The sequence below is a fragment of the Otolemur garnettii genome, unplaced genomic scaffold (assembly GCF_000181295.1).
Source record: "Otolemur garnettii isolate 467f Iridium unplaced genomic scaffold, OtoGar3 scaffold00123, whole genome shotgun sequence".
NCBI lineage: Eukaryota > Metazoa > Chordata > Mammalia > Primates > Galagidae > Otolemur > Otolemur garnettii.
In genome coordinates this window covers 3,554,302-3,565,568 of record NW_003852518.1, presented here as the reverse complement: position 1 = coordinate 3,565,568, position 11,267 = coordinate 3,554,302, and the positions used below count along the sequence as shown (strand labels likewise).

The following is an 11,267-nucleotide window of genomic DNA, read 5'->3' as shown; positions in this document are numbered from 1 at the left end:
AAAAAAAGAAAAGCAATAAATTCTGAGGATCTAACACAGGACATGCTGACTATAATTAACAATACTGTACAGTATACTTGAAATTTGCTGAGAGAGTAGATCTCAAGTGTTCTCATCTCTCTCTTTCTATGTCTCACTCACACACACACACCCCCCCCAAGCAAATATGTGAAATGATAACCATGTTAACTAGCTTGATTATGGTTCTCATTTCACAGTGTACACATCTTCATACAATTCTTGTAATTTACATACAATTAAGTATGTCTAATTTTTACTTGTCACTTGTATCTTGATAAAGTTGGAAAAAAATTAAAATATGCCATTTTTTGTGAAAAATTGTGACCAAAGAAAAAGTCCGTTATTACTTTAACACAGGGCAGAACACATGTGACATATGTGAGAGAATGCTGGATCATTCTAAATCTTGAGAGCTGTTATGTGACAGAAAGACCGTTATGTGACAACACATGGGAAATGAAGATGTTGAGATATCCTCACTATAAATAGAATATTCTTGGGTTATGTTTTCATTTGTATGGCACGATTACCTAGATCCTTTGATCTGACATCTGCAAAAACTTGTAATTTCCATAATACTTCAAGAGTCAAAACTTTCTTCTAAGGAAAGTTTATCTTCTCTACATTATCATTTAACTTATGATTTCAGCTAGTAAGGAAAGTCGTCAGCTTGGGTGAATGCTCTACTCTTCTATTGACTTGATTGAGAAATAGAAGGATACTCCCTAGTTACGACAGCTCCAGTTGTTACGATCAGCTATTACAAAAATAACCTTCTCTTGAATATACAATCTCCTAGCTAGATGATGCTGTGACTTAACCTGAATGGAAGCATTTGTCATGCTGGGTGATAAGATAGTGTAACAAACATTTGGTGTTGGATCATGAAGTCTTGATTACTTACATGACTCACCCAGCTGAAGATCCTTAGAATTCACTCCAGTATTATATTACAGCTGGATAAACCACAAGAGTTAGGCTTAATTCCTATCATAAAAATTATCTTCTCTTTACGCAGTTCTTATATTATCTCTCTCCTGCTAGATTTCTCAGGCTATGCTCATGTAACAGAAACTACTTCTTATTTAGCTCAAGTTGTTAAATATTCACCATTATAAAAAAGCTTTTTTTTTTTTTTTTTTTTTTACAGTTTTTGGCTGGGGCTGGGTTTGAACCCACTACCTCTGGCATATGAGGCCAATGCCCCACTCCTTTGAGCCACAGGCACCGCCCCAAAAGGCTTGGTTTAAAAAAAATTTTTTTTGCATTTTTCTTAATGAAGTATCAGAAGAACAGAAAAGCAAATATCCAAGGTACCCAATACTAATATGGAGCCAGGAGATGATCCAATGTATGCCCCCATAGGAGAAAATCTCATTTCAATTCAAGTTGGGGAGTGGAGTAATGGGGGAGGGGTTGGGGTGCTCTCACTGAATGGGCACAGGGTGGTGGGGTTGGGATACTTTTTGAGTGTGGGACAAAACCACAAGGAACCTTCTTGCTTGTACCTTCCCATTAACCTGAAATAAACTTACTTTAAAAAAATTTCACAGCAGTGCGCATAGCTCAGTGGGTAGGGTTCTAGCCACATACACCAAGGCAGGCTGGTTTGAATCTGACCCGGGCCAGCTAAAAACAACAATGACAATTGCAACAACAACAACAAAATAGCTGGGCATTGTGGCGGGCACCTGTAGTCCCAGCTACTTCCGAGGCTGAAGCAAAAGAATCACTTATGTCCAAGAGTTTGAGGTTGCTGTGAGCTGTGACAGTACAGCACTCAGACCACAGCCTAAGATTCTGTCTTAAAATAGTAATAATAATTTTCAGCAAGAAAAAACCAAGGCTACTTGCTGTTTCCTTAGTTATTGGAACAGCAGGATTTCTTTGAATGTCTAACTCTCTGAAAGGTTAACACCAGGAAATTATCTCCGTTGTTTGTTGGGGCTGGTATGGAGCTTTCTGGATAACAAGAGGATCTCCTACTGAACTGTGCCGTAACCTTTGTCCATCAGCTTCATCAAGCACATGCCAAGTAGATAATCTCCATTCTTTGTGAATCATGGTAATAAAAATCATTGTCCTTTCTGTAGATTCGAAATCCAGACTGGCCAAATGTTCGTATTTAAGCCAGTGTTTGGAAATCTAAACACTATTCCATAGAAACACGGTTAAGAGTTTCTGTGAACTTACAAGGCAGAAATATTCCTGAAATACAAGATCCAAGAATGTTTAGCCAGGCACAGGAGCTCATGCCTGTAATCCTATCACTCCAGGAAACGGAGCTGGGAGGATCTCTTGAGCTCAGGAGTTTGAGATCAGCCTAAGCAAAACCCAGTCTCTACTAAAAATTCAAATAAAATAAAATAAAATTAGACGGCTGTTGTGACAGGCTCCTTGGTCCCTGCTACTTCGGAGGCTGAGGCAGAAAGGTCTGGAATCCAGGAGTTTGAGGTTGCTATGATCCAGGCTGACACCACGCGGCACTCTAGCGTGTCTCAAAAAAAAAAAAAAGTTTATATGATAATTTTTCTTATTGATACACAATTGGCAGAAAAGTCTGACAAATTTTCCCAAGTATGTATTAGTCTTCTTAATGCATTAAATAGATGAGAGATTTATGAACCAATTTCTGTCTAAAAGTAAGCATTCCTTTACTAAGTGAATTATTATACTGCTGCATCTACTTAATAAAATATATTTAGATACCGGTGCTTTATCTGTTTAAGATGGGACAGTTGTACTTGTTTGGAGAACGTAGTGAAGCATGTCCCAAGCTTTCCTGGACCGCTCTGCAGTAACCTGGATATCCAGCAGGGAGAGACACCGGCAGGACCAAACCTGGCCACGCCCCACCCCCAGGCCCTCACACCTAGTCTGCTGGGAGGCCGGGTCTTGGTTGCTTCCCCAGCTCTGGGCGGTTGAGCCGGGGCGCCCGCGCTCCGCCCCCGGTCCTGATTGGCTGACGGTAGTTTCTCAAGCTGCTTCTATTGGCTGCTGGGGCTCCCGCCGCGCCCGCCGGTTGGCCGACGAGCCCGTTGCCATGGAAACGGAGGTTGTTGTGGTTCCGCGCGGCGCTGGGAGTTTGGGGTTGGCTCCTATTTGCCTGCTGGGAACAAGCTCCAACCTGCGGGGCCCTGGCAGCACTCAGGAAGACTTTCGGCAAGTTGGTGAGCTAGGGTGGGCAGGAGTGGAATGGGGGCGCCCTTCGGGGCCCCGGCCGCGGTCTGAAGTGCAGAACTCAACTGTGCGGGGCAGGTGCACGCCGAGGGTGGAGGGAGGGCGCCGCCTTGTAGCAGCCGGGACGGAGTGAGCAGCGGCTGGATCCCAGGGCGGGAACTCCCAGCCGGGCCAAATCCCGCGGCTCCTAAATTACCTGCTGGATGGAATGAACATGGGGCGAAAACCAGGGCAGAACCTCCCAGCCGGGCCAAGTGCCCCAGTTCCTTGATTATTCACAGTGTACTCTGTATACACCTGCTGTGTGCCTGGCGTGGACGTACTCCCTGTGTGATGTACCCCTGGTAAATACCAGGCATGACATGCCTCGTGCTGTGTGTCAGGCATTGCGATGCCCTTGTTGTGTACCCTGTGTGCACGTGCCCCTGCTGTATACCCAGCACGGATGTGTTCCTGCCGGATACTAGTGTGATGGGTTCGCTTCTCTTTACCTGCAGTGTGCCCTGCATGCACGTGCCCCTGCTGGATAATCTGCGTGGACGTTCAAGTGCTTGGCGATCGGGAGGTGCCTGTGGGCGTTCGTCAGACCGTAAAGGGTCGCGGACTTTGCTTCCGTAGCTGCAGCTCTTGGCGAGTCCAGACCGGCAGCTCCCATCTCACCTGTAAACACAAGGTCCAGCAGTGTCTGCCTCTTCCCGCTGTGCTCGCAGCGCGGGACCATGAGGAACACGAGCAAGGAACTCCAGGGCGCGGCGGCACAACGCTACGCTCCCTGCGGTGAGTGCGCCTCAAACCGCGCCGAGGCCAGAAGCTGTAAACCCACCATTCTTTGGGAGGTAGTAAGGAGTCCAGGAAAGTATGGATCGGGGTATGGAGGGAGTAAATGATGAAACTGATGAGTCATACTCTGGAAGAAGGCTGCAAACTGCTCGAGTGTCAAGTCAAGGCTTAAAGAGAAATGGTGGGGGGAAGGCTCTTGTTTTTTATTTTTATTTTCAACAAGAGTTGAAAATAAGACTACCTACTATTGTTGCCTTGGTTATTGGAGCAATAGGTTGTCCTGAATGTTGACTTTCAGGAGCTTTCTCTTTCAGCTGCACCCAAACTCTAGCAAGTGGCTCCAGAGTTGGTGCTTTTAATCCCTGTTCTCTGAGGCTCCTTCAGAGGACAAGAGCCTGTGCCCCTGTGGCTATGTGGGTGCAAAACACTGCTTTGTGGCTTAAAGACCAGGAGAACTGAGGGTTTTTGGATTCTGCTCACACTCTCACAACCTCTGTTTCCTCCATGATAAAATAAGGGTACAAATACCCCACATATGAGAAGGCCAGAAAGGCTATATAAAGAAAATCTACAGGCTAGTAAGCAAGCTGGTATCATACAAACACTAACAGTTTTTGAGTGCTAAAAGGTAACTCATAGTCTCTTCAGCCCTCTGTGTGAGTTCGTGGGTGTCTGATTCAAGCCCTTGCCAAGTTCCTCCTTTGTACACATTTGTAAATGGCCAGCCAGATTAGAGTTCAGTGCCTGGCCAAAGCTTCCAGTAATGAGAAGAAGGCTAAAGACACCCTGTTCTCTGTGGATTAATTAGTAGTCAAAACAAAGAGAGGAAAAATAAAGCAAGAATCAAACACCTTCCCTCTAAAAGAAAAAATATTTCAGCTGAGTAGGATCAGAGCATAAGCTGCTAAACTCTTCATTCTTAAATCAATCTGCTATGTTCTCTGGTGCAATTCTTTACACCTTTCCTAATTTTTTTTTTCTTTTCAAAACTGTATAGTGTTGATTCAGCTATTTAATGTCCTTTAAATACTTAAAAGATTTTCTGTGTCAATTACTATCCATTTTTGTGTAGTAAACCCAGCTTTACTTTTAAGTAAAAATTGAATGTCTATGTTTGTGGTAGGGGATGGTTGCTTATTATTGTTTCTCTGTGTTTATGTGAATTGATTTATTCAGTATTGTGTTCTTATATAATTACCATTCTCCAGAGCATTATAACCAATAAGATATCTATTTACCTATATACAGGTAGGCTTATTTTAAGAAATTAGCTCCCATGATTGTAAAGCCTGGCAAGTTCAAAATTTGCAAGTCAGCCCAGCAGACTGGAGGCCCAGGGAAGAGATGATGTTGGAGCTGGTATCCAAAGGCAGTCTGAAAGTAGAATTCCCTCTTCCTGCCAGGGTGTCAGTCTTTTTCTTAAGACCTTCAACTGATTGCATGAGGCCCACCCACATTTTGGAGGGCAATCTGCTTAACTCAATGTCCACTGATTTAAATGTTATTCACATCTAAAAAATTCCTTTACAGAAACAGATTGATATTTGACAGATATTTGGATATCATGACCCAGCCAGGTTGACACACAAAATTAATCATTATACCCACCAAGAATAGGGTATTGTGTTAGACTCTGCATGTCATGAACCTTTGATGGTACATTTTGACAAGTATCGCTCAGTGCTGTGTGCTTCCTTAATTGAATCTTTTGTGTTTTACATTTTTCCTGAATTTTTTTCCAAAGTTTTCAATCAGTGGTGATATTTTTCCTTGTATTTGGGCATCAGGTTTATCAATTTCTGATTTAAAGAATTACTTAGAAAACCTATAGTCTTAATGCCCCCAGCTCTCTTCTCTGTGTGGGGTGAGAAATAAACACTAATTGCTTCAGGTCACTGGGATCTTGCCAAAACCTCTAACTCTTGCCAGAAGCTCCCAGTATGATTGAATGTCTCCAGAGAGCCTGCAGGGTCTGTCCTAGATGTCTCCAGCTCAAAGTTTTAGGCGCCTCATTGCTTCACCAGGCCCCTTTCTGCACTGGGCTTGAATCATGGTAGGGAGGGAGGACAGGGAGCAAGCTGTCCTTCATTCTCCTCTTCTGTCCTTCCCCCATGCCATCACTCCCAGCTTACACTTCATAAGAACCCAGTCTACCCTGACAGTGTTTCAATTTGATCTTACCCAAAGAAGCAGAATGCAGTCACCTGTGAATCTCTGGTCTGAGGTCTTCCATAACACATGATCACTCTGGCAGTGCTAGTTCCTTCCCTACCCTTTATCAGGAACCATTTAGACCCCTGGCCACTGCTACTACCCGCTTTGGCCTCCAGCACAACCAGAGGGCCTTATGTGGAGTGAGGCTGCTGGCTCAGAGAAGCCAAATAAGGGGCCTGTCTACTGGCCTGGGCGGTTGGGTTCTAGCCCAGTACTTGGTGACCATGCCCCAGACCTGCTTCTTCCTGCTCTTATACAGTTGGGAAATGTGGGCTGTTATTTCTGTGACGTAGCAGAAATAACATATGGAGTGTGTCAAATCTTGGTCACCATTTGGCCACATATTCTCCAGACTTATCCATAATGTGTTAAGTGGTTTGGGAGTTTTCAAGAATGTACATTTTTCAACATAACGAGAAATGCAGTTAAATCTTAATTTTATGGAGGGTTAAGAGAAATGCAATAGGGCGTGGATACCTCTCTGGGAAGCTAAAAACCAATGAGGGAGGCTCAGCCCTCATAGCCATGACAGGAGAGTTAGGCAGGGCCCAAGACCACCAGGGCCTGTGGAAGGTGCTTTCCTTTCTGTTGGTATCGGGGATTGTGGTGCACTGGTGGGCAGGACAGACTTAATTACATGACTGGTGCTCAGAATAGGCCACTGTCTTCCTCACCAGCATGCTCTGAGGCCTGTGCTGCCCTGACAGAGTGGCCTGCACCAAGGCTTCTCCTAGAGGAGAGAGTCTGCCCTGACCCGGGAGCCCCCCTGGAGCCCACACTGACTGCACCCTTGCCCCCTGCCCTCCAGATTGGTATTACCATCACCCTGTGAAGCTGTCTGAGAAGGCTGTGGATGCCCCACCAGCATCCCAGATCCCAGGTCTCAGCCACTGGGGAGACTCACGTGAGAATATGCTCGGAAACCGGCGATACTGGATAAAAGAAACAGATTCAGAGTATGTGAAGCTTGCAAAACAAGGCGGCAGGTCCGGTAAGCTCCCCACACTGAGGCTTCAGGCCCCTCACAACTTTGTGGCTTTGGGGGGAAAAGAGGGAGTGTTTGTGCCCTAATTTCTTCCATAAAAAATAGTACAAGAAAATCTAAGCGTTTTACTTTAGGCCTTTAGCGGTTTTTTTGTTTGGTTGGTCTTTATTTTTTTGACAAGGTCTCACTATGCCTCCCAGGCCAGACTACAGTGGCATCATCACAGCTCACAGCAGCCTCAAACTCCTGGGCTCAAGTGATCCTCCTGCCTCAGCCTCCTCAGTAGCTCAGACTACAAGTGTGTACCACCATATCCAGCTAATTTTTAAGTGTTGTTTTTTAGAGATGAGATCTTGCTGTTTTCCAGGCTGGTCTTGAACTCCTGGCCTAAAGTGATCCTATCACCTTGGCCTTCCAAAGTGATGGGATATAAGTCTAAGCCACTGTCTAGACCAGGCCTTTGGAAATTTAGATTGATGGAGTAGATCTTAGGATGTGCATAATCTTCAGGGAGGAACTCTTGTTTATGATTTAGACCTAATAGACTGAGTTCACAGAATCGGCTGTGTAGGGTATTTCTTCTGAGTGATACCTGTGCAGTGATTCAATCTTCCTCAGCATTTTATTTTCTTACTGCAAAGAGATCTCAGGAAGTTGCCTGCTTCAGCAGAGAATTGGCCTTGCACTGCAATGTCTTTGCTTACTGTAACCAATCCCTGACTAATATGTGAAAAGATTTTTTCTTGTTGTTTGTTCTCATTGCCTCTTATCCTTTGTATGAAATGTTCTTTGTTGTTGTTGTTGTTGTTTGAGACAGAGTCTCACTCTGTTGCCCTGGATAGGGTGCTTACAGCATAGCTCACAGCAACCTCAAACTCCTGGGCTCAAATGATCCTTCTGCCTTAGTCTCTTGAGTAGCTGGGATTATAGGTATCCACCATAATACCTGGCTAGTTTTTCTATTTTTAGTAGAGGTGGGGTCTCACTTTTGCTCAGGCTGGTCTTGAACTCCTAACTCAAGCAATCCATCCACCTTGGCCTCCCAGAGTGCTAGGATTATAGGCGTGAGCCACCATGCCCAGCCTGTATGAAAATGTTTTAAATAATGAAGACCACAGGTAAATTTCAGTGGTGATGTAGATGAGGATCAAGCTTTTATACAAGATTTAATAGAGAAAGTACTGCTTGACTATGCAGAAAACTAGGGCATTTGAGTTGACTAGAAATCACTGACTACAGGGTTAAGAGACCACATCTGAGATGTCTTGGGGCCAGCCTTTGGGGCCGGTGACACAGAGAGAAACTTTTTCTCCCCTCCAGTTGTCATTACCACTATGAAGATTGTCATTGGGAAAATGGAAAATGAAGTGGCACCATCCTCCCTTTCATATTAAAAAGCCTGCACCAGGCCTGTAATCCTAGCATTCAGGGAGGCGAGGCAGGAGGATCCCTTGAACTCAGTTCAAGACCAGCTTGAACAAGAGCCAGACTTCTGTCTCTACTAAAAATAGAAAACCTAGCTGCACGTTGTGGTGGGTGCCTGTAGTCCCAGCTACTCAGGAGGTTGAGGCAAGGGGATTGCTTGAGCCCACGAGTTTGAAGTTGCTATGAGCTATGATACAATGGCACTCTAGCCTGGGCAACAGAGTGAGACTGTCTCAAAAAAAAAAAAAAAGCCTGCACCAAACTATCTGATGGACTGAGTGTGAAGCACATACAATAGGACCTAGCCGGGTTTTCTTGGACTTACCTCTCCCTGCCTCTTTTAACCTGTTGGTTCGAAGAACATTAGTGGGACAACTGGCACTGAAGAAAGTCTGTAAATTAGTTGAAAGTATCACATCAGGACCAATTTCTTGGTTGCTGTCATTGTTCTTTGCTTGTGTAAGGACTATCTTTTGTAAACATCCTGAGTTACATAGGGATGAAGAGAATCATGATGCCCACATGATGCCCAGTGATTATGGAAACAAAAGTGACATGATAAGGATAATGAGAGGCAGACAGGGACTGAGGAAGAGAGAAAGATAAAGCAAACGTGATGAAATGCGTAACATTCAGGGAGTTGAGGTTCAAGGAATACGGGGGAATTCATACGATTCATGCAATTTTTCTGTAAGTAAAAGTCAAAAAATAGAAAGTCAGAAATTCCTTACTGATAGTGATTAATCAGTAACAGTTGTCTGCTGCTGTCATGGGATTTTCTTTCTTTCTTTTTTTTTTTTTTTTTGAGACAGAGTCTCACTTTGTCACCCTTGGTAGAGTGCTGTGGCCTCATAACTTGCAGCAACCTCAAACTCTTGGGCTCAAGTGATCCACCCACCTCAGCCTCCCAGAGTGCGAGGATTACAGGCATAAGCCACCATGACTGGCCTAAGATCTCTTATCATGAGTTTGTGATCTTTATAATTATGAAAACCAGTTCTTCCCATTCCCTGCCCTGGGCCACTGGGGAAAGCAGGGGTGTGAGTCAGAAAGCAAGCATTGAGTCAGGAGCTGGCCTGGGTCTCTGAGAGGGACTCTGTGCTCAGTCATTCCCAGGGTTGGTTCCAATGTGACTGATAAATCCCCCAAGGGTCTTGCAAGGAGCCTCTCCCCTCTGGAAATCTGGATGGGGCAACTTCTCTTGGAAATGGCTGGGGTTGGGGGGAGGGAAGGTCAGGGACAGTGGCAGAGGAGGACATTCAGGCTGTCCTATGTTATGAGAATGGGTTGGGGTGGCTCAGGGTGGGACACTTGGTAAGCCCAGCCCCTGAAGATGTGAAGAGTTGGAGGATAGGCCTGTACAGATGCCGCTCAGAACCAATGCTTTGTCCAGATCCGGAGAAAAAGAGCAAGGTGGGGGTGAGGATGCATGCAGGACATTCCTGCCTGAGCACCAAGCAGGGCCCTCCCCATCAGCCGGGGCAGTGCAGGTGAGGGCCAGGAATGTTCTGTTAGCCCCTAGATGGCACAGCTTCCCCTGTAATGCTGGGTGCCTGCATAGGGACGGTGGGACCACTCACATGTGTCATTTCCCTTTGAGATTTGTTGATGCACTTGGCCCCCGGGACCAGGAAGGGCTCTGCAGCTGCCTACTCCCTGCCAGACTGGTATATCCACCACAGCAAGCCACCGACGGCCAACCAGCGGGAGTGAGTATCTAAGTGTGCCCACGTTTTTGTTTATCATTATAGGAAAAAAACAGTCCAATTTGAATTTTAAAAATACAGATATCTAATACTGACATCTGATATGAGATATGTGATATCGCAACTCCAGGCACTATTTCATCACAGCCAGCTCTTTGGGTTAGGCAACTAGGGTAAGTTGTCAGAAAACCCAGAGCTCCGGAAACCTGCAGCATTTTGTGCCATCTTAAGTCATGTGTCTGTGGACTCTGCCTTGGTCAGTTGTCTCAGTTTGTGTTCTGGGTACAATAGGACCCGGGAACAGCAGCCCCACCCAAAGCATTCTTGCTAAAGATGAAAGGCACTAGATAAAGCTGGAAATATCAGTAGTCCTAAGTTTCCATGATGATTACAGAGTTAGGGAGCCATTGTCCCCTGTACTGTTTGAAATGTCTAAGAAATTCCTTTATATGGGCATGCAAACGTTATCATCAAAACCGTTTCTCTTGAACTGAGAAGTTAACATGAAAAGTCATTTCGGACCACTTCTCCATTTTTTTGAACTTGGCTTGCAAAATAAGAGCACCCTAGGTGTGTTTTAAGCCATTATCCAGTGTTATTTGAATGTCCTGCATATGGCCAAATGCAGTTTTGTTTTCAGGATTCTGGTTCCCCCTGCTCTCTAAAATGAACGCCCTGTGCTAACACAGCTTACTTCTGATGTTAGCGTCATATGGTGGAGAGAAGGGATGAGCAGAGCAATAGAGAGCCTTAGAGAGGCAGGGGCCTCAGGTACACATGTGTGCTGCCTGCTTGGGGCTGCAGGAGAGCAGAGCAGGCAGCGTGGGGTTGCTGGGACCCCAGTGTCGCTGGCAGCTGGGCGGGTTGGGTTTCTTCAGCACTGGCAGCCAGGCGGGTTGGGTTTCCCCAGTGTCGCTGGCAGCCGGGCGGGTTGGGTTTCCTCAGCACTGGCAGCC

At 45.4% G+C, this 11,267-nt stretch overlaps 1 protein-coding gene across 2 annotated transcripts in view; it reads left to right on the top strand.

Moving 5' to 3' along the window:
• Positions 1-3,797: 3,797 nt before the first annotated feature.
• CUNH7orf57 (chromosome unknown C7orf57 homolog) overlaps positions 3,798-11,267 on the top strand; it is a 19,799-nt gene continuing 12,329 nt past the window's right edge. For both annotated transcript variants that reach the window (XM_023517867.1, XM_012810052.2), the window contains exons 1-3: positions 3,798-3,978; positions 7,004-7,186; positions 10,206-10,314. In XM_023517867.1, coding sequence (XP_023373635.1) covers positions 3,921-3,978; positions 7,004-7,186; positions 10,206-10,314 — 350 coding nt within the window. In that variant the 5' untranslated portion in view covers positions 3,798-3,920. The remainder of the gene's footprint in view (positions 3,979-7,003; positions 7,187-10,205; positions 10,315-11,267) is intronic.